Source organism: Ranitomeya imitator, chromosome 1 (assembly GCF_032444005.1).
Source record: "Ranitomeya imitator isolate aRanImi1 chromosome 1, aRanImi1.pri, whole genome shotgun sequence".
NCBI classification, from domain to species: Eukaryota; Metazoa; Chordata; class Amphibia; order Anura; family Dendrobatidae; genus Ranitomeya; species Ranitomeya imitator.
Window position 1 is genome coordinate 706,367,190 of NC_091282.1, and position 24,505 is coordinate 706,391,694.

Consider the following 24,505-nt stretch of genomic DNA (forward strand, 5'->3'; position numbering starts at 1 on the left):
TTTGTGAAAATCGGACATCTGAATGGGGCCTAAGTCTGCACAGTCTAAGAATTACAGTATTGGTAAATCTGACCCATAGTTTTCCTTGGACAGTAATTAAATGGAGGAGAAGGGGACCTAGTTTAATGACCGTCACTGACAACAACTCCCCAATGATCAGGTGATCAAAAATAAAAAATAATTCTAAATGGAACTTAGGAAAAAAGAAGCTATTAAAGCTAAACTGGGCAGTCATAGAAAAGGTGTTCACCTTGGAAGCTGGATCAAAGGTCCTCTGCGCAGCTACAATATCCGTACAGATCTGTTTGCTCTCTCTCAGCAGATGAAGCTCCTTTTCCAGATGTTTGCACTGAGGAGGGGGGATAATAGAATATCATGAAATGAAACATTTTAGACACTTCTAAATACATCTTTCAAGAAAAAAGACTTTCTTTTTGACTTATTGGCAATGTGTGAAAAGGTGCTTTTAGGCGTGCTGGCGAAAGGAATTTACGATATTATGTGTTATAAAGGGAGATAGGAAAAAGAGACAGCAGCTTAGGATGGACAGAAACGTTCTATGGAAAGTATTTATACCTACAGCGGCTGGAGCTAGGGCTGCCACTCATCGCTCATCAACTAATTAGATATTCCTACTGCCTGGAGAAGTAGAGAACGATGTGTTTATTTGTCAATTATGGTCTTAAGATATTTCTACAAGTGCAGCAATAAACAACCATTCAAAGGAACTACACAACGTTCACCGAAGCAACGATACAAGATGTCTAGTAATATACAGAAAAGTATATTTTCTCATCTATTGCATTGCCTCTGTGCTGTGTTGTGTATAAATATGTGACTTCAGAATTTGTATTAGTCTATGCCTGATGAAGAGACCTGTGTAGTCTCGAAAGCTTGCAATTTGTTACCATCTTTTCAGTTAGCCATTAAAAGGTATCAACCACTGAGGACTCACAAATCTAAATACTTGTAGTAATATTATAAAAACCCTGAGATACTTAGTCATATTAAGTAGAACAAACAGATTCTGTAGCTATGTACATCATGTACTAATTCCCACCAGAACCTGTGACTATGGTGGCAGCTAACTGTCCTAAAGAGGTCTAAGTCAGACTTTTCCCAACAAAACACGTAGCTCCAGAAGGATCTAGCATGGAACTATTCCACTACTTATGGTAATAAAGATGAATTTGGAATATCTATGTCTAAAGGTTGTACGTAAACTTGTAATAGCCATTGTCAAGGCCTCCATACACATTGGAGCCACCGATATCATTAAGCTCAGCCAACAGTCTAATGTCTATTGGGGCTTCCTGACTCCTCCTCGACAAATGATGACAATGGAGATAAGGATCCAGCATGCCCAATTTTGGATGGCCAATACTTTTTTTCTGAGCGAAATAAGCTGCTGCCTGAGTAATCGAAGAGTGGATCTCTTGTGGAGAACACAGAAGCACTTGCCAGTGTATGGAGGAGTTGGGAGAGCTAGCTGCAAGCAAACTGAAGCCCATGCCAGTGTATGGAGGAGTTGGGAGAGCTAGCTGCAAGCAAACTGATCGGCTGACCCATGTACTACCTATGGGTCCATTTAGAATAAGTCTACAGACTGCAGGATTTTCATCCCAAGATGATATTTATTGTTGGCAAACAAGTAGGTTGAATCTGGTAGAGTGGACAAGAGATAAGGTTGAAAATAGTGGCACTCGTCACTGATTACTTAAAGGGAACCTGTCATCCCCAAAATCGACGATGAGCTAAGCCCACCAGCATCAGGGGCTTATCGACAGCATTCTGGAATGCTGTGGATAAGCCCCGGAAGTATCCTGAAAGATAAGAAAAAGAAGTTAGATTATACTCACCCAGGGGCGGTCCCGCTGCGGTCCGATGGGGGTCGCGGTCCGGGGCCTCCCATCTTCTTACGATGACGTCCTCTTCTTGTCTTCACGCTGCGGCTCCGGCGTAGGCGTACTTTGTCTGCCCTGTTGAGGGCAGAGCAAAGTACTGCAGTGCGCAGGCGCCGGGAAAGGTCAGGAAGACCAGGCGCCTGCGCACTACAGTACTTTGCTCTGCCCTCAACAGGGAGATAAAGTACGCCTGCGCCGGAGACGCAGCATGAAGACAAGAAGAGGACGTCATTGTAAGAAGATGGGATGCCCCGTACCGGACGGCGACGCCCATCGGACCCGGACCGCAGCAGGAACGCCCCTGGTGAGTATAATATAACCTCTTTTTCTCATCTTTCAGGTTACATCGGGGGATTATCTACAGCATTACAGAATGCTGTAGATAAGCCCCTGATGCTGGTGGGCTTAGCTCATCTTCGATTTTGGGGGTGACAGGTTCCTTTTAAAACAGCAGCTCTATTGGAGTAGGATGTGCAAGACGTAAACCTGGAGGAAGGGAGACGAGCGATAGCTGGCAAGAGGATACCCGTTACTGTACTGCTGGGTAAACACAGCAACTTTGGCCAAAGATTTCATTATACCACTGCTACATTCCTGTATAGTGTAGGTGAGTGGGGTCACAATGCAACCTGCAAGGTACTGTGAAAAGTTGCAAAAAAATCCAACTGGTTCCAAATTTTTTCAACTTGCTTGACGCTGAACCTTACAGATTATAATACAACCTTGTTCACCTGCATTATGTAGCGACGTAACAATGGCATACAGTGATTCTTGGCTATGCAACATGTGTTGTGGCCAAAGTCCATGTAGCCTCAAAGTAACGTAATGGAGACAAATTTTGATCTTTACTATGAGACCGAATATCTTCTATGTGTGGCACCGTATATGTTTTCATGTTTAGGGGATAATCAAAAGATACTTAAGAGTATAGCCAGCTTCATTATTCCCATGATTACCAGACATCTATACATTACACTCAATTTGATAGGTGGTCATGTTTTTTGTGTTTATGAGAAAACACTGAAGAACACAAAACACATCATGCATCTCCTTATCAAAAAGCCTTGTCCTACAAATAACTGCGCTCATCCATTATTCCTGGAGTTCTTCAACTGTGCCACGAGCTGGGCTTCCCTAGGAAGGGTGAAGGTAAGCAGCTACTTGGTGTTCGCTAGAGCTCCTGATAGTGGAATTAGACTTGAGCTGCAGGTAGCTGCTAGGTACCACTCCTAGGCAGTCCCGGGTACTGCAGCTGCAGACCCCAGGGGTAAGGATCGCAGACACAGACACAGGCTCGGAGTCACTGGCAGGACGGGATTTAGATACTGAAACAGGCTCCAACAGTATGGACTATGAAACGCTAACCAGAACAGACACTCAAGTACTGCGGGAACGGTTACAGGTTTGGGTACTGCCATAGCGGCATCCGGGCTCAGGTAATGCAGAAGCGGTTTTAGGCTCAGGTACTGGAGGAGGAGCGGTATTAGGGTTCAGATACTGCATGTGCAGCTTCATGCTCAGGCACCGCAGGAGTGGTGTCAGGGTTCAGGTACCACAGGTGCGGCTTCAGGCTCAGCTACCAGAGGAGCGTATATATATGTATATATATATATATATATATATATATATCTCGAGAAGTATATTATAATACTAGAGCGAAAACCAAACAGAGAAAACCCCCTTAAAAATTAACTTTTATTGGATAAGATTAAAATAACCAATCCATAAAATAAAGTCTCTATTTTATGGATTGGTTATTTTAATCATATTCAATATAAGTTAATTTTTAAGGGGTTTTTCTCTTTTTTGGTTTTCAATACAGGGTCCTGGCAGCTCACTAGTTGCACAAAACTACTAAATAAATAACCTTGCTCATGCACCTCCCATCAGGGGAGTGTGCCTTACTGTATATACCTAATGCATCCCACCTATTGGCTGGGAGCCTTTCCAAAATGCGCGTGCAGGCCCTTCAAGGGGTGGAGAAGTGGATTAGCGCACCGCCAGGAGACCTGTGCGGTGTGCGCAGGACCAGAGAAACCAAGGCAGCAGGACGCAGAGCAGATACACTACTGCACGGTCAGGGCAGTGAGTAGGTTGGCTTCCCTGCCGGGTGGAGGGGGAGGGGATGCGCAGAAATGCCAGGATTTGGAGTTACAATTGTCAAGTGACAGTAACTAGTAACTTCTTGTTTTTCAAATTAATTAGGGTAATTTCTTTGTACCCCCATTTTCTTAGAAGTAAAGGTCTTGCACTCTGCATATTAGGGCCCTACAACTGCTAAACAGTAGAAACCCAGGAAATATGCATGTAAAATAATATTCATCCCAACCAGTGGGCACATCTTTCAAGGCATCATTGACACATGAGAAGGGAAACTGTGCAAAACTACAAAACTCTGTCTGACTTAATTTTATCCAAAATTGATGTGTTTGTTTTTCTTGCCATCCATGGTATTGATGACATGCTTTTCCAACACCATATTTCAAAAGGCGTCGATCCTTCTTCTGTCTTGTTTCTCTTTCGTCCAGGTTTCGCATCCATATGAAAAGACCAGACTACAGTATGTACGAGCTGTGTTTTCATTGCCAGTGAAATGTTCCTCGATTTGAAGACCTTGTCCGGTGACTTCGTTGTTGATTTGCCCATAGCTATTCTCCTATTGACTTCCGATGTCGCTGCATCTTGAGTGATCATCGATCCGAGTAGGTTGAAGTCTTTTACAACTCAACAGTTCTTTGCTGTCCATCTCAAATGTGTCCTGGTAATATCTGGGGGTAGCCAATATCTTTTTGAAATTCAGTGGGTCTTATTGGCTTTGAATTTTGTTGTAATAAGTGAAAAACAAATTTGGGGATCTAAATTAGATTTTAGATCCAATTAGATTTTGGATCCATTGGATTACATGTATTAGAGCAGTCCCGAAATTTGTTAATCGTAGTACAGAATTTACCCTTTTTTCTTTTCATTATATTTATTTAGAAAGCAGAAAAATTCTCAAAATGAGAGAGTGTATATAGTCGGCCATGTGCTACATCTGTAAATCAGTGGGGCCTACTACAAGACGGCTATAGTCTCGGCACAGTCAGTGGTCAGTAAGCCAGAAGCACAGAGGATTCCCAGCACACGCAGTGCAGTAAGTATATACAGAGAGAAGCTCAGTGCCGGACACAGACTGAGGATTGAGGAGTCACACAGCGCACACTAGGAGCATTGGATAAGTTCTCCTATTAACATCCTAGTTAGGCATCAGCGAGCAGAGCATCTGGGCTCCTTCCTATAAGCATTGCCAGACTTTGCTTTTCTTAACTAAAATAACCAAACTTCCTCGGCCACAGACATTCGGCTTCTTTCATCCTTAAGTTAGCCGTACACTAGACACTGAGCTGCTTATGTTCAGCCAGGCCAAAGATCCCGCTGTCACTGGTTCGTAGTCAGCTCCAACGCAAACACTCCTTTTTCTTAAGGACATGTGTTTTCATTGGTCGCCTTCCTCCTGTCCCTCTGCCCACAACCACATGTCAGGCGCAGGGCTTCCTTCTTAAAACAGGTTGATAAAAATAGTTATTGAAACCGGTAGAGAAGCTAAGGGTTAGCGTAGAAAGGAAAAGATTTTTTTTTCCCTCTGTGGGCCCATAAAGGCAGGTTCATTTCCTTGTTCTATATGGCTAAGGAAAAACAAGCACTGCCCATCTGCAAAATTCACTCTCAAACACAATGCCGTTTTCCACTTCGTTCCCTTCCATCCTCAATATTGTAGGCAATGCATAGACATAACCATTGGTTTATTGGTAAAACCCATTGCTAAACTGAAAGTCGTACCCAACACAGTGGCTTTCTCCGAACTTCTGTGTACCTCAATGGGATACTGCTGCCCTTGAGAGATCCCAGTGATGGTGCCAAGATGGTAAATATTTGAAGAAAAATGAAATCTTGGATTGTACTTGTTAATGTGAAGGTATTTTTATGAAAAAAATAATATTTGGAAGAAGTGGAGTTTACCATTTAATGCTTGGCTCAGTAAACAAAAATGGAGAGCTTGTGTATGAAAGGGCTGGATAACTTTGCACTATGGTATTCGGGGTTTAATATAATTTGGTAGATGGTGTAATTAGGGTCACAGTGGTCAATGTCATTTCAATAAACTTTCCATTACTCAGTAGTAAAGAAATGTAGGAGATTTAGTAAAATATCTTCTCAGGGAAATTGGTTTATTTTTCTACTTCTTGCCTCATCTTCCTCTCCTTTCCGAATTCACCATCTACTTTGAAAAAAAAAAAAACAGCTCTAAAATCCATCTTGGTCAAAGAAAGGCGTACTGCCAGCACATCGAAATGTCAGGTTACGCCTCTTATTGTATTCTATTGAAAGAGGAAGAGTGATGAGCACTTAGCACATTGAGAGAGAGACACGCACTTGGATATACTGTAACATTTCATTTCACTGCTGGATTCACAGCCACACCGCTCATGTCTGCTGTATAATGTCTTCTATGCTGTGCTGCTGCATCTTTCTGTGTGCTACAGAGAAAGAAGAGAAGGAATCTCTGTATGTACCGTGTTTTAGACACAAGAGCAGCTTGTCTCCACCCACTAGCTCAGAAACAACTGAAAATTAGAGATGGAGCAGGCAAATGTGAAGATTGTAAAAAATGCAGGATGCAAGTCATACAGTGGTCAGTAACAGTGTTGTTCTTAATGCACACGCAATATCTTATTCTGAAAAGTTACCTAAAACAACAAATACATTTTAACATTTAAAACCAGATTTCAAAATACCGTATGTGAAAATACTGTTCGGTAAGGCAATGAAAACAGTTACGTTGTGAAAATCTATGATGATACTGTTAAAAAGGTCAGTGTTAATAAGGAGAAAGGGTATTTTAGCACTATGTTGTCTAATTGATTCTGTAGATGAACACTGAGAATTAACGGCCATCTGTGCTTTTACCCAATCAGTGCTAACACTGACAGTATCTTGAAGAAAAGATTGTGACCCTGTCACTTACAAGGCACATTTTCTGTTATTAATAAGTCAAGCATAGCTAGATTACTCCATAGGTGTAAAACACCCCTAATATTGTAACTGTAACCTTACCATGGTTGAAACACTGGAAAAAGTTTTACCTAGAAGAAGTAGATGGCTAAACTGTCGTGGACCACGTCTTCCATGCCACAGCTGCACAATGGATTTAGAATGTTCAGAACATTATAGGGGTTCATCGCTTTCTGTTTGCTCTACCTTGCCGTAATTTATCCTTTCCAATAGAATGGGACTTTTTTCTCATTTAGAAATATGGCAAAATGCACGATAGGCAAAAGCTTAACATTAATGGAGCTTCATTTTTATGGCAAATTTACAATCAGGACTTTGAAACGATAGGTGACATATAAAGTAAAGTATCCAAGTGTGATTTATAAGGTCACTTTCACATAATAGTATTCTGGTCAAGATTTTACATTTGTAAATACCTCAGAAATGCACAAGAAAAGGAGGAAGTTTTCCAATTATATATATCTAGTTTTGGTTTAAAACCTGTTAGGTGTTACGGAACCACTCAGCACCCAGAATATGCTGATATGCTGTGCAGTTATATGTATGTATAATAGGTTCCATGTGAGATTCATGTCCCTAATGCATCAGCCCACAGGCTGCGCCCCTGGGCAGAGGGGCCATGATATTCCCCTTCTGTCCGCCCCCACCTTTGTAATTCCCACAGTAAATATCGGCAGGCTCCGGCCACCTGCGGCTATTGTAATGTATGTCTGGCCTGCCGCTTGACAAAGGTCTTTGGACCGAAACGTTGCCGCAGGAGGCAAAATAAATATGTGAGCAGCTTTTCACTATCCGGTGTGGCGCTGTCCTTTTCTTCAGTTTGGATTTGGCTTTTCTATTGGCCTACCCTCTGTATCTGTGCGATATATTCTGTGTCCTGTGAGTAAAGTGTGGTCAGACTGGAAATACGTGGAGAAGCAGTGATCTTTTATATGCGCCCATGTAACCAAGCAATTCCAGCCAGCATCCTTCATTCAGACTCCAGCCAAAGCAGAGTGGACCTCCTGAAACACGGGGTGGTACTGAAAAAGGTACCCCAGCTTGGTAGACCCTGTTACAAAAATGTTATTGAAACTTACGAACAAGAATACCACATGTGAAAGTGGTCCTATGTGAATTTCTTACCTGCAAAAACAATTACTGACATCTTAAATAAAAACAATGCATGAAATATACTGTATGAAGCAGGTGTCACGACTCTGTTGTTTGAGTGTCCCGGGACCAGGGTCTCCTTCCCCATCTCTAAGGCTAGGCGCCCCCTAGCTCACCCTGTTCCCACGGTTTACTTCTTATGGGAAAGACGCCGGGGTCATGCACCTTGCCATAGCTCCTGAATCCGCCCTCAGTCAGTACCCTTCCTCGTCCAGGGAAGAGGGGAGTAGTAGTGTACCGTAATACACCAACCAGACTAACAAGGTAATATGAACAGAGATAACGAAAAATACCAAACATACAAATATACTCACACATACAAAAGAGGAATGTACTGGGGAGTGTAGGATGGTGTTAAACCATAGTAGGAGAAGAATGGGATCACACACTCAAAACCTAGCAACAGTCACAGATAAATCCAATCGCCTTCTCCAATAATACCCACCAACAACCTCCAGCCATGCAGCAACAAAAACTAACTCTGACAATGAGAGCTAGCTAGGACCCAGATTATGTAAGAGTTGGGAGTTGCTAACAGTGCACAGCTGAGAGCGGTAATGCAGGAAAGCTTCCAGGAGCTCTCAATTGAGCAACTTAACTGCTAAAAGAAATTTACACAATTTAATATGAAGGTGAAGTGCTTCTAACCAGTGCAGGAGTAGGAGAAATCAGACACTGTGGTTTTCTGGGTCCTCTCTGTCTCTATAAACCCGTGACACAAGGTCTTACAGCTGTACGTTAATACAAAGAAATTAAAGCAGATGTGTCAACAGATTTCACAATACAAACTGCATACATTATTAATTAGGGTGCCTATTCCTGATGAGGCTAGTGTATTTACTTTTCAAATCCATGTCAGACTAGCAATACAACCCTATATGAAAGTTTTATCACCGGATATAAAAATGAGAATTTTACAAATCCAGCTGTAGACTGTTTGTGTTGTGAAATACAATGGAAAGGGATAGGGTACATTGCATTTCACACTTTAGATATTATTAGCTTAAATAGAAAATGACATCAAGGAATCTGTATTTATTAATTTTCTTGTTATTCCTATTGTGTTAATGTATTCCACAGTGCGGGACATAAATCAATTGAGATCTGTGTTGTCCATTGGTTGGGCTATAATCTAATATTCCAATCTGAAGGACTGTACACCTTCATCCACCTTCAAACTATTTTTTTTTTTTGCTTCATTTCAACTTAACCAACTTTCTAAATAGCCTTCATTAATATGTTCTACAATTTTACTGCAGATTGTCGGTAAGTCCAGCTGCGTGATCTGCAAAAAAACGTACAAATCTGTCAGCACTCCCTATGTCTCTCTCTGCTCCACCTCCCTTCTCTTAGTTTTAGAGATAACAGAAGGCAAAAGGAGGGTATTGTACACAGATCTGAAGGAAAGAAGAAAGAATATCTATAGTTTAATGGCAAGCATAGAAAACAGACTGTAGACAAAGAGGAAAGCAGATGGAGAGGAAATAAATGCAGAGCAGAACCTGTACTAATATATATTAAAGCGCCCCTAAAGAAGTTGTCCACTACTTGGACAACGTCTTTTCACATCCCTCGCTTGGCCCCGCTAAAATAATAAAGTCTATATTCACCTCTTGTGCCGGCGACGTTCCTGCGGTGTCGGCACTAGCTCTGCCCGGGGCTCCTGTGTTGTTTTTGGGACACATGACCCGGCCATCAATCAGCGCTGGCATCACTGTCCCTTCCTTCATACAGATTGAACATGGAGAGGAAGTCAGAGATCAGCTACAGCCCGGGCTTCCTCTTCATGTTCAATGTGACAGAAGGTGCGGACAGTGCGGACAGTGACGCCAGCGCTGACTGGACGTCGGCCTCATGTGTCACAACAACCGCACAGAAGACTAGGATAGAGCGAGTGCCGACACCGTGGGAACGGCATTGGTCAGGGGAGGCGAGTATAGTCTTTTTTTATTTTATTGGAGCCAAACATTTAGATCAAGAAGGGGTTGTTCTAGTAGTGGACATCCCCTTTAAAGCACCACTCCAGCTTTTTTTCTTTTTTTTTTCGTTTACCGATGTAGAGGTGTTACAAATGAAAGTTTCCTGACCCTAGTCTTATATATAGCAGCAGCTGTCTTCAGTTCTTCTCAGCCCCGATCCTGTCCCAATCCACCATCTTTTCACCACAATGTCTGACTGACCAGAAGTCAGAGGTAACAGCCACAAGATCTCAGTAACAAATGTAACGATTTTTTTGTGTCAAAGTTCTCCAAAGCCTTTAAGTCTTCATACACATAAAATGAAAATAGGTCAAAGAACAATTGTACAAACAGTTGTAATGAGTTTTGGGGCAGTTGGGGGAACTTCTTCATCCTGTGTTGGTGAAACATGAAGAGGAAGTTGGATTGAGTCTCCCATGGATGGGCCATCTACATGTAGAAAGGGAAAGTGAAGTACCTCAGTGGAGTGGAACGTGGGTGGCTGTGGCTGCAACTTTGTAGCCTTATTGAAGACACAAAAGAGCACAGTGAGGTCAAAAATACTCTGTTGTAAAAAAAATCACAGTAATAAGCAAGTGCTAGTCAAAAGATGGAAAAAACTGGGTATTTAGTTGATCCTTTTTTTGCAAAAGAATGTATACTAAGCTGCTCCATCGTCAAGGTGTACCCATATAGAGCAGTCCTAACTAATGTATATAATCCCTATCTTATGTATTTAAAAACCTGATCATCTGTATAGTACCTGTATAAGCAGGGTTCAAAGAGGGAATATCCATGTGGACATGCTGGATGGAACAGCTTTAGTGCAAATGACCCACAAAGGAGTGGTGGACTCCCCAGTCTTGTAGAAACAAGAGAACAGTTATAGAACCAGAAACACATGGGCTACTTGCACATTGAACAAGACTGTAGGAACATGTTCACACCACCAAGAAACTTGAAGACAAAAAAGAGCACAGTGAAGTAAAAAATACTCTGTTGTAAAAAAAAATCATAGTAATAAGCAAGTGCTAGTCAAAAGATGGAAAAAACAGGGTATTAAGTAGGACTGCTCTATATAGCTATACCTTGACGATTGGTGGAGCAGCTTAGTATACATTTTTTTGCAAAAAAAGTATCAACTAAATACCCTGTTTTTTTCCTTCTTTTGACTAGCACTTGCTTATTACTGTGATTTTTTTTTACAACAGAGTATTTTTGACCTCACTGTGCTCTTTTGTGTTTTCAAGTTTCTTAGTGGTGTGAACATGTTCCTACAGACTTGTTCAATGTGCAAGTAGCCCATGTGTTTGTAGCCTTATTGTAGCTCATACTGAGAGGGGTGTTGTGGCTGATTCTGGATGATGTCTGGTAGTGAGTAGTGATGAGCGAGTATACTCGTTGCTCGGGTTTTGCTGAGCACGCTCAGGTGTCCGAGTATTTATGACTGATCGGAGATTTAGTTTTCATCGCGGCAGCTGAATGATTTACAGCTATTAGCCAGCCTGAGTACATGTGGGGGTTGCCTGGTTGCTAGGGAATCCCCACATGTTATCAAGCAGGCTAGTAGCTGTAAATGATTCAGCTGCCACGATGAAAACTAAATCACCGAGCAGTCATAAATACTCGGAGGTCACCCGAGCAACGAGTACACTGGCTCATCACTAGTAGTGAGGGCAATTTTGGCTTTTGGTAGGACCCTGTAGTTGGAAATGGGATATGCTACGGTTGGTCAACACTGTGAGGAATGATTTCTAATGTTATAATATAATAATTATGGCTAGTAATGATCAACAGTATTGGCACTGTATTGGGGGTCATACTCTGACTGAAATCACTGACTTTAAACTAGTGGACACCTCTATATTGGAGTCTAAATGTTCTCATTCAGTGAATTTGGCATACTCTGACTTGCCATAGGACAAAGCTCATCCACCAATTCCCAAGTAATTATAATAAAAGGAATTTTTCCCCAGGTTTTTGCCACCTAACCTGAGTGCACCATGATGTATCGCACAAGACCCTGATTCCAGTGATGTGTCACTTACTGAAGTGCTGGCTGCAGTTTTGATCAAATCAATGTTTTATCAGTAGGAGATCATCACTAGAGGACTAGTAAACCTGCTGCCAGGTAGTCCAGCCACAACCCTGCCACTGACTGGCAGTTTTCTGGCTATGCAAAGTGAACACAGAAATCTGCCAATCAGTGGTGTGGGCGGGGTTATACAGAGGTCAGCATTCAGGGAACTGCTAGATCTGCAAAAGAGAAAATTTTGATGTTATTAAAACAACATCAAGCAGCCCAATAAGTGACAGATTGCTGGAATTAGGGTCTCTGCCTCTACATGATGCTATCAGATAAAGCACAAAAAAACTAGCAACAGATTCACTTTACATTTTTAATAGCAAAATTAGAAAAATCCTCTAAGAATATGATTAAAAAAAGCAGAAAAATTGGGTAACGAACCTCAAAATATGAAGGGAAGTAAAGTAGCTAGAACAAAGAAACCAATGTATTCTGTTCTTTATTTTGAAGAAGAACGCCACATGTGGTAGAAATAATTTTAGTGCAGGTTATGTAAAAACACTTTCCTGATGACGCGCATGTGTTAATGTCGTGAAATAAGCCGACAAACGCAGACAGGGCCACTAGTATAAAGTATAACCGTGTATACCTGGAGACAGTAAAGTGTTTTACCAGATACTGCGCAGTAGTACCGTAATTAAAAGATGCTGAAGACACTGAGCCTCCTTCAGACAGCGGAGGAGAAAATGTCCCGCCTTGGGCACGAAAGAAAAAAAACAAAAAACCCTGGCACTAGAATTAGAAGCAGGATCCCCTCTCCATGGTGTAGCAACCTGAATACGGTGCTACTCCGGCAGCCCATACATAAAAATAACACAAGCAGCTATTTGAGAAAAGAAGCCATAAAGTGCAATTACGACATTTCTTGGTATCAGCACCTTCCTCCTGTGCAGCCCAAAATAAGCAACTATGGGCATAATTATTTTTGTTGGCCTCAGAAAGCAAAATGGCCCTGTCAAGGGTTAACTAGAGAGGTGCTCCGTGCAGCTTCAGCAGAGAAGCGATGAATGGAGCAACACTGTGAGCAAATCTGGCTTGGCGACTCATTCTCCAATGCCGTGGTCGCTTGCTTGGCCCTTGGAAAAATGTGTTTCTTGCTTTTCCTTTAGGAACAGACGTCTCGTTGTGCGGAGACCGGCAGTGCTGCTGAGAGAAAAATGTCTCCCCTCGGATGCTGCAGACAAAGAATAACACTGCTCCCTCCAGACCAAACACCGTGCCTTTGGTGTCAGACAGAGCTGTGTGTTGTTCAGGGGTGATGTTTAGACACTCGTGGATGATGAGAGGAAACCGTCTCCTCGTTTCAAGGTATAAACATGACAGAATTAGCATTCTTGATTGCGCAGCCACTTTCCAGTAGCCGGTGGAGAAGCCTGTAAAGTTATATCCCTGCAGAGGAATAGTACCCTAAAAGAGCAAAATACTATACATACACACAGATTTTACATGTATATATATATACACACATATATACACATATACACACACACAAAGTATTCGGACCCCTTTACATTTTTCACTCTTTGTTTCATTGCAGCCATTTGGTAAATTCTAAAAAGTTCATTTCTTTTCTCATTAATGTACACTCTGCACCCCATCTTGACTGAAAAACAGACAAAAATGTAGACATTTTTGGCAATTTAATAGAAAAAAAACCCTGAAATATCACATGGTCATAAGTTTTCAGACCCTTTGCTCAGACACTCATATTTAAGTCACATGCTGTCCATTTCCTTGTGATCCTTCTTGAGATAATAATAATTTTATTTATATAGCGCCAACATATCCCGCAGCGCCTTGCAATTATAGAGCGGATTTGTACAGACAATAGACATTACAGCAGAACAATAAACACAGTTCAAAACAGATACCAAGAGGAATGAGGGCCCTGCTCGCAAGCTTACAAACTATGAGGAAAAAGGGAGACACGAGAGGTGGATGGTAACAATTGCATTGCAATTGAGATGGTTCTACTCCTTCATTGGAGCCAGCTGTGCTTAACTAAACTGATAGGACTTGATTTGGAAAGACACACACCTGTCTATATAAGACCCCACAGCTCACAGTGCATGTCAGACCAAATGAGAATCATGAGGTCAAAGAAACTGGCCAAGGAGCTCAGAGACAGAAATGTGGCAAGGTACAGATCTGGTCAAGGTTACAACAGAATTTCTGCAGTACTCAAAGTTCCCAAGAGCACAATGGCTTCCATAATTCTTAAATGGAAGAAGTTTAGGACCACCAGAAGTCTTCCTAGACCTAGCTGTCCAGCCAAACTGAGCAATCATGGGAGAACAGCCTTGGTGAGAGAGGTAAAGAACCCCAAGATCACTGTGACTGAGCTCCAGAGATGCAGTAGGGAGATGGGAGAAAGTTCCACAAAGTCAACTATCTCTGCAGCCCTCCACCAGTTGGGCCTTTATGGCACAGTGGCCTGACAGAAGCTTTTACTCAGTGCAAGACATATGAAAGGCCACACTGAGTTTGCTAAAAATCACATGAAGGACTCTCAGACTATGAGAAATAAGATTCTCTGGTCTCATGAGATGAATATAGACCTTTTTGGTGATAATTGTAAGCGGTATGTGTAGCGAAAACCAGGCACTGCTCATCACCTGCCCAATACAAAACCAACAGTGAAACATGGTGGTGGCAGCATCATGCTATGGGGGTGTTTTTCAGCTGCAGGGACAGGGCGACTGGTTGCTATTGAAGGAAACATGAATGCGGCCAAGTACAGAGATATCCTGGATGAAAACCTTTTCCAGAGTGATCTGGACCTCAGACTTGGCCGAAGGTTCACCTTCCAACAAGACAATGACCCTAAGCACACAGCTAAAATAACAAAGGAGTGGCTTCAGAACAACTTTGTGACCATTCTTGACTGGCCCAGCCAGAGCCCTGACCTAAACCCAATTGAGCATCTCTGGAGAGGGGCTAACATAGAAAAATTAAAAAAAAAACATACCGTATATACTCGAGTATAAGCCGAGATTTTCAGCCCATTTTTTGGGCTGAATGTCCCCCTCTCGGCTTATACTCGAGTCATATACCGGGAGGTCGGCAGGGGAGGGGGAGCGGGGGCTGTGTAGTTATACTTACCTGCTGCGGCGCGGTCCCTGCAGTCCCTGGCTTCCCCGGCGCTGCAGATTCTTCCTGTGCTGAGTGGTCACATGGCACCGCTCATTACAGAAATGAATAGGCGGCTCCACCTCCCATAGGGGAGGAGCCGCATATTCATTGCTGTAAATGATCGGTAACTGTGACCGCTCAATTACAGGAAGAAGCTGCAGCGCCGGGGAAGCCAGGGACTGCAGGGACCGCGCCGCAGCAGGTAAGTATACGGGGAGCTCAGCACTGCGCGATATTTACCTGCTCCTCGCTCCGGCTCCGTCTGCAGCGTCCTCTAGCAGTGACACTCAGGTTAGAGGGCGCGGTGACGTAGTCAGTGCACGCCCTCTGCTGAGCGTCAGTGCTGGAGACGGAGCCGCACGAGGAGCAGGTAAATATTGAAAGCGCCGGCGTCCTGAGCGAAGAGAGGTGAGTATGTGATTTTTTTTTTATTGCAGCACCAGCAGCATTCTATATGGCACAGCTTGATAAGGAGCATCTATGGGGCCATAATGAACGGTGCAGAGCAATATATATGGGGCATCTATGGGGCCATAATCAACGGTGCAGAGCAATATATATGGGGCACAGCTTTATAAGGAGCATCTATGGGGCCATAATCAACGGGTCAGAGCAATATATATGGGGCGCAGCTTTATAAGGAGCATCTATGGGGCCATAATCAACGGTGCAGAGCATTATATATGGGGCACAGCTTTATAAGGAGCATCTCTGGGGCCATAATCAACGGTGCAGAGCAATATATATGGGGCACAGCTTTATAAGGAGCATCTATGGGGCCATAATCAACGGTGCAGAGCATTCTATATGGGGCACAGCTTTATAAGGAGCATCTATGGGGCCATAATCAACGGTGCAGAGCATATATATATATGGGGCACAGCTTTATAAGGAGCATCTCTGGGGCCATAATCAACGGTGCAGAGCATTATATATGGGGCACAGCTTTATAAAGAGCATCTATGGGGCCATAATCAACGTTGCAGAACATTATATATATGGGGCACAGCTTTATAAGGAGCATCTATGGGGCCATAATCAACGGTGCAGAGCAATATATATGGGGCACAGCTTTATGTGGAGCATCTATGGGGCCATAATCAACAGTGCAGAGCAATATATATGAGGCACAGCTTTATAAGGAGCATCTATGGCGCAATAATGAACGGTGCAGAACATTATATATATGGGGCACAGCTTTATAAGGAGCATCTCTGGGGCCATAATCAACGGTGCAGAGCAATATATATATGGGGCACAGCTTTATAAGGAGCATCTATGGGGCCATAATCAACGGTGCAGAGCAATATATATATGGGGCACAGCTTTATAAGGAGCATCTATGGGGCCATAATCAACGGTGCAGAGCATATATGGCACAGCATTATAAGGAGCACCTATGGGGCCATAATCAACGGTGCAGAGCAATATATATGGGGCACAGCTTTATAAGGAGCATCTATGGGGCCATAATCAACGGTGCAGAGCAATATATATATGGCACAGCTTTCTAAGGAGCATCTATGGGGCCATAATGAACGGTATAGAGCATTCCATATGGCACAGCTTTATATGAAGCATCTATGGGGCCATAATGAACGGTGCAGAGCATTCTATATAGCACAGTTGTATATGGAGCATCTATGGGGCAATAATGAACGGTACGGAGCATCTATTTTTATTTTTGAAATTTACCAGTAGCTGCTGCATTTCCTACCCTAGGCTTATACTCGAGTCAATAAGTTTTCCCAGTTTTTTGTGGCAAAATTAGGGGGGTCGGCTTATACTCGGGACGGCTTATACTCGAGTATATACGGTAATAGGCTGCAAACCACACACTTTGCATCACTTGTGTGACTGACGTCCTATGCAAGCCATATCAATGAGAATATTTTTCTACTAGGCAGCCAACCCCTTCATAATCTGGTAGGTGTGGGGGTGGCTGTTTTTATCAGTAGTTTGCACCTGTGCTGCCCCATGCTTTTATCAGTGAAGGCCGGCTGCATCCTGCTAGTTGTGCATTTGTCATCAGACAGAGTTTTGGGAAGGCCGTATCTTATGGTATGTGCATCTCTGGAGAGACCTGAAAATGGCTGTCCACCAACGTTCTCCATCCAACCTGACGGAACTGGAGAGGATCTGCAAGGAAGAATGGCAGAGGATCCCCAAATCCAGGTGTGAAAAACTTGTTGCATCATTCCCACGAAGACTCATGGCTGTAGTAGCTCAAAAGGGTGCTTCTACTCAATACTGAGCAAAGGGTCTGAATACTTATGACCATGTGAGATTTCAGTTTTTCTTTTATAATAAATTTGCAAACATTTCTACGTTTCTGGGGGGGGGTAGTTTCTGTCAAGATGGGGTGCAGAGTGTACATTAAGGAGAAAAAATGAACTTTTTTGAATTTACCAAATGGCTGCAATGAAACAGTATCCACTGTAAATACACAAATGCACATTTATATACACACATTTATATACACTCACACACAGACGTACACACATATACCTTCATATACTGTATATGCATGTAAATATATACACACATACATATAAATATATACAGTGGGTGAAACAAATATTGAACACCACCAATTTTGTAAGATAATTTATTTCTAAAGGTGCTATTTGACATGAAATTCTCACCAGATGTAGGTAACAACTCATCCAATCCACACAGGTGAGGAAATCAAACCAAAGATGTCCATAAATTAAGTTATGTGTAATAATGAGAAATGACACAGGAAAAAGTTTTGAACACATGAAAAAAGAGAGGTGTAAAAAAACATGGAAAGTCATGACAACAGTTATTAGTAAGCAGTCCCGCCACTTAGTGAAAAATAATATCAGCTGGTTCAACTGATGGCCAATAAAAAGATGTCTCATTACCAAGCTGCCACACAAGAATCATCTCATGATGGGTAAAAGTAAAAAGCTGTATCCTAGACCTTTGCAAGCTTACTGTTGCAAAACATTCTGATGGCATTGGTTACAGAAGAATTTCTAAGCCCCTGAAGTCTACAGTGAGCACTGTACATAATCTGGAAGTGGAAAGAACATCAATTCACCAGAAACCGGTGACAACCAGGTGCTCCCCGCAGGATTTCAGACAGAGGAGTGAAAAGAATTATCAGAAGAGTTGTCCAAGGACCAACCGTGGAAAGCTACAGAAAGACCTGGAATCAGCAAGTACAACTGTTTAAAAGAAAACTATAAGTAATGCACTTAACCTCCATGGCCTGTATGCTTGTTCACCATGTAAGACTCCGTTGCTCAACAACAGACAAGCCTGTGAAATATTGGGAGAATATAGTTTGGGTCAGATGAGACTAAAATCGAACTCTTTGGATTCCATAATACACACCATGTTTGGAGCCCAAAAGGAAATGCATGGAAAAACCAGTCCTCAGAGTTTGGGAACATTGCCTGAGCAGAAGGAATCAACTGTTTTTCCAGCATAACCTGGTATGCGGCTTGATTCATACGTCCTTCGCAAAGATTAACCTGCCCAACCTTGCTGAAGCATCCCCAGATCAACACCGATCCTCCACCAAATTCCACAGTGGGTGCAAGACACTGTCACTTGTACACCTCTCCAAGTCTCTGTCTAACCATTAGACGACCATGTGTTGGGGAAAGCTGAAAATTAGACTCATCAGAGAAGATTACCTAACTCCAGTACTCTATGGTCCATCCTTATGGTTTTTGGCAAACTTCAGCCTGGCTCTCCTTTGCTTCTCATTGATGAAAGGCTTTTTTCTACCTTTCTACCTTTACTAGCTTTGTTCAGGCAATGTTCCCCAACTCTGAGGAATGTTTTTTCCAGCAGGACAATGAGCCATGCTACACAGCGAGGTCAATCAAGGTGTGGATGAAGGACCACCACATCAAATTCCTGTCATGGACAGCCCAATCTCCAGACCTGAACCCCATTGAAAACGTCTGGAATGTAATCAAGAGGACAATGGATAGTCACAAGCCATGAAACAAAGAAGAACTGATTAAATTTTTGTACCAGGAGGGGCACAAGGTCACCCAAAAGCAGCGTGAAAGACTGGTGGAAAGCATGCCAAGACGCATGAAAGCTGTGATTAAAAATCATGGTTATTCCACAAAATATTGATTTCTAAACTCTTCCTGAGGTAAAGCATTAGTATTGTTGTTTCTAAATGATTATGAACTTGGTTTGTTTTGCATTATTTGAGGTCTGCAAGCAATGTATTTTTTGTTATTTTGACCACTTCTCATTTTCAGAAAATAAATACAAAATTTATTACTTTGGAGACAAGTTGTCAGTAGTTTATAGAATAAAAGAACAATGTACATTATACTCAAAAATATACCTATAAAGAGAAAAATCAGACAAACTGAAAATTTTGCAGTGGTCTCTTAATTATTGTCAGAGCTGTATGTATATTATATATATACATATACACACTGATCAAAAAAAATAAAGGGAACACGTAAACAACAGAATATAACTCCAAGTAACTCAAACTTCTGTGAAATCAAACTGTCCACTTACGAAGCAACACTATTTTACAATGAATTTCACATGCTGTTGTGCATTGGCAATTATCAAGATACACTCAATAAAGGAGAGGTTCTGCAGGTGGGGACCACAGACCACATCTCAGTACCAATGCTTTCTGGCTGATGTTTTGGTCACTTTTGAATGTTGGTTGTGCTTTCACACTCGTTATAGCATGAGATGGACTCTACAACCCACACAAGTGGCGCAGGTAGTGCAGCTCATCCAGGATGGCACATCAATGCGGGCTGTGGCAAGAAGGTTTGCGGTGTGTGTCAGCGTAGTGCCCAGAGGCTGGAGGAGCTATCAGGAGACAGGCTACATCCACGACTCCATGAGGATGGTCTGAGTGCCCCACATCCACAGATGGGGGTTGTGCTCACAGCCTAACACCGTGCTGGACACTTGGCATTTGCCACAGAACACCAGGATAGGCAAATTCGCCACTGGTGCCCTGTGCTCTTCACAGATGAAAGCAGGTTCACACTGAACACATGTGACAGACGTGACAGAGTCTGGAGGCGCCGTGGAGAGCGATCTGCTGCCTGCAACATCCTTCAGCATGACCGGTTTGGCAGTGGTTCAGTAATGGTTTGGGGTGGCATTTCTTTGGAGGGCCGCTCAGCCCTCCATGTGCTCGCCAGAGATAGCCTGACTGCCATTAGGTACCGAGATGAGATCCTGCAAGATGAAGGCATTGAAGCTATGGACTGGCCCGCCCGTTCCCCAGACCGGAATCCGATTGAACACATCTGGGACATCATGTCTCACACCATCCACCAACATCACGTTGCACCACAGACTGTCCAGGAGTTGGCGGATGCTTTAGTCCAGGTCTGGGAGGAGATCTCTCAGGAAATCATCCGCCACCTCATCAGGAGCATGCCCAGGCATTGTAGGGAGGTCATACAGGCACGTGGAGGCCACACACTACTGAGCATCATTTCCTTGTCTTGAGGCATTTCCACTGAAGTTGGATCATACTGTAACTTCATTTTCCACTTTGATATTGAGCATCATTCCAACTCCAGACCTCCGTGGGATAACAGTTGTGATTTACGATGATAATTTTTAGGTTTTATTATTCTCAACACATTCCACTATGTAATAAAGGTTTACAGCTGGAATATTTCATTCAGTGATATCTAGGATGTGGGATTTTAGTGTTCCCTTTATTTTTTGAGCAGTGTGTGTGTATATATATACAGTGGGGCAAAAAAGTATTTAGTCAGTCAGCAATAGTGCAAGTTCCACCACTTAAAAAGATGAGAGGCGTCTGTAATTTACATCATAGGTAGACCTCAACTATGGGAGACAAACTGAGAAAAAAAATCCAGAAAATCACATTGTCTGTTTTTTTTAACATTTTATTTGCATATTATGGTGGAAAATAAGTATTTGGTCAGAAACAAAATTTCATCTCAATACTTTGTAATATATCCTTTGTTGGCAATGACAGAGGTCAAACGTTTTCTGTAAGTCTTCACAAGGTTGCCACACACTGTTGTTGGTATGTTGGCCCATTCCTCCATGCAGATCTCCTCTAGAGCAGTGATGTTTTTGGCTTTTCGCTTGGCAACACGGACTTTCAACTCCCTCCAAAGGTTTTCTATAGGGTTGAGATCTGGAGACTGGCTAGGCCACTCCAGGACCTTGAAATGCTTCTTACGAAGCCACTCCTTCGTTGCCCTGGCGGTGTGCTTTGGATCATTGTCATGTTGAAAGACCCAGCCACGTTTCATCTTCAATGCCCTTGCTGATGGAAGGAGGTTTGCACTTAAAATCTCACAATACATGGCCCCATTCATTCTTTCATGTACCCGGATCAGTCGTCCTGGCCCCTTTGCAGAGAAACAGCCCCAAAGCATGATGTTTCCACCACCATGCTTTACAGTAGGTATGGTGTTTGATGGATGCAACTCAGTATTCTTTTTCCTCCAAACACGACAAGTTGTGTTTCTACCAAACAGTTCCAGTTTGGTTTCATCAGATCATAGGACATTCTCCCAAAACTCCTCTGGATCATCCAAATGCTCTCTAGCAAACTTCAGACGGGCCCGGACATGTACTGGCTTAAGCAGTGGGACACGTCTGGCACTGCAGGATCTGAGTCCATGGTGGCGTAGTGTGTTACTTATGGTAGGCCTTGATACATTGGTCCCAGCTCTCTGCAGTTCATTCACTAGGTCCCCCCGCGTAGTTCTGGGATTTTTGCTCACCGTACTTGTGATCATTCTGACCCAACGGGGTGGGATTTTGCGTGGAGCCCCAGATCGAGGGAGATTATCAGTGGTCTTGTATGTCTTCCATTTTCTAATTATTGCTCCCACTGTTGATTTCTTCACTCCAAGCTGGTTGGCTATTGCAGATTCAGTCTTCCTAGCCTGGTGCAGGGCTACAATTTTGTTTCTGGTGTCCTTTGACAGCTCTTTGGTCTTCATCATAGTGGAGTTTGGAGTCAGACTGTTTGAGGGTGTGCACAGGTGTCTTTTTATACTGATAACAAGTTTAAACAGGTGCCATTACTACAGGTAATGAGTGGAGGAAAGAGGAGACTCTTAAAGAAGAAGTTACAGGTCTGTGAGAGCCAGAAATCTTGATTGTTTGTTTCTGACCAAATACTTATTTTCCACCATAATATGCAAATAAAATGTTAAAAAAACAGACAATGTGATTTTCTGGATTTTTTTTTCTCAGTTTGTCTCCCATAGTTGAGGTCTACCTATGATGTAAATTACAGACGCCTCTCATATTTTTAAGTGGTGGAACTTGCACTAGTGCTGACTGACTAAATACTTTTTTGCCCCACTGTATATATATATATATATATATATATATACATATATACAGTGGGGCAAAAAAGTATTTAGTCAGTCAGCAATAGTGCAAGTTCCACCACTTAAAACGATGAGAGGCGTCTGTAATTTACATCATAGGTAGACCTCAACTATGGGAAACAAACTGAGGAAAAAAAATCCCGAAAATCACATTGTCTATTTTTTAACATTTTATTTGCATATTATGGTGGAAAATAAGTATTTGGTCAGAAACAAAATTTCATCTCAATACTTTGTAATATATCCTTTGTTGGCAATGACAGAGGTCAAACGTTTTCTGTAAGTCTTCACAAGGTTGCCACACACTGTTGGTATGTTGGCCCATTCCTCCATGCAGATCTCCTCTAGAGCAGTGATGTTTTTGGCTTTTCGCTTGGCAACACGGACTTTCAACTCCCTCTAAAGGTTTTCTATAGGGTTGAGATCTGGAAACTGGCTAGGCCACTCCAGGACCTTGAAATGCTTCTTACGAAGCCACTCCTTCATTGCCCTGGCGATGTGCTTTGGATCATTGTCATGTTGAAAGACCCAGCCACGTTTCATCTTCAATGCCCTTGCTGATGGAAGGAGGTTTGCACTCAAAATCTCACGATACATGGCCCCATTCATTCTTTCATGTACCCGGATCAGTCGTCCTGGCCCCTTTGCAGAGAAACAGCCCCAAAGCATGAGGTTTCCACCACCATGCTTTACAGTAGGTATGGTGTTTGATGGATGCAACTCAGTATTCTTTTTCCTCCAAACACGACAAGTTGTGTTTCTACCAAACAGTTCCAGTTTGGTTTCATCAGACCATAGGACATTCTCCCAAAACTCCTCTGGATCATCCAAATGCTCTTTAGCAAACTTCAGATGGGCCCGGACATGTACTGGCTTAAGCAGTGGGACACGTCTGGCACTGCAGGATCTGAGTCCATGGTGGCGTAGTGTGTTACTTATGGTAGGCCTTGTTACATTGGTCCCAGCTCTCTGCAGTTCATTCACTAGGTCCCCCCGCGTGGTTCTGGGATTTTTGCTCACCGTTCTTGTGATCATTCTGACCCCACGGGGTGGGATTTTGCGTGGAGCCCCAGATCGAGGGAGATTATCAGTGGTCTTGTATGTCTTCCATTTTCTAATTATTGCTCCCACTGTTGATTTCTTCACTCCAAGCTGGTTGGCTATTGCAGATTCAGTCTTCCCAGCCTGGTGCAGGGCTACAATTTTGTTTCTGGTGTCCTTTGACAGCTCTTTGGTCTTCACCATAGTGGAGTTTGGAGTCAGACTGTTTGAGGGTATGCACAGGTGTCTTTTTATACTGATAACAAGTTTAAACAGGTGCCGTTACTACAGGTAATGAGTGGAGGAAAGAGGAGACTCTTAAAGAAGAAGTTACAGGTCTGTGAGAGCCAGAAATCTTGATTGTTTGTTTCTGACCAAATACTTATTTTCCACCATGATATGCAAAAAAAAATGATAAAAAAACAGACAATGTGATTTTCTGGATTTTTTTTTCTCAGTTTGTCTCCCATAGTTGAGGTCTACCTATGATGTAAATTACAGACGCCTCTCATCTTTTTAACTGGTGGAACTTGCACTATTGCTGACTGACTAAATACTTTTTTGCCCCACTGTATATATATATATATATACACACTCACACAGACATATATATATATATATATATATGTATACTGTACATATTACTGTTTACTTGCTTAATAGTCTCCTTAGGCAACTTGAAGCTGCGATCATCAAATCACCAGTGCTACACATAGCATAAATCATGATCTCCTATATATAATGGTTTAAAAGATGCTGACCTTTGTAAGGCTAGGTTCACATTGCATTAGTGCAGTCCGTTCAACGCATACG

The 24,505-nt window shown here is 42.6% G+C and overlaps 1 protein-coding gene across 5 annotated transcripts in view; it reads right to left on the reverse strand.

Moving 5' to 3' along the window:
- Positions 1 to 24,505, reverse strand: part of MIPOL1 (mirror-image polydactyly 1) — a 516,895-nt gene that overhangs the window by 142,304 nt on the left and 350,086 nt on the right. For all 5 annotated transcript variants that reach the window (XM_069731947.1, XM_069731922.1, XM_069731940.1 and 2 more), the window contains one exon: positions 251 to 349. In XM_069731947.1, the coding sequence (XP_069588048.1) occupies positions 251 to 349 (99 nt within the window). The remainder of the gene's footprint in view (positions 1 to 250; positions 350 to 24,505) is intronic.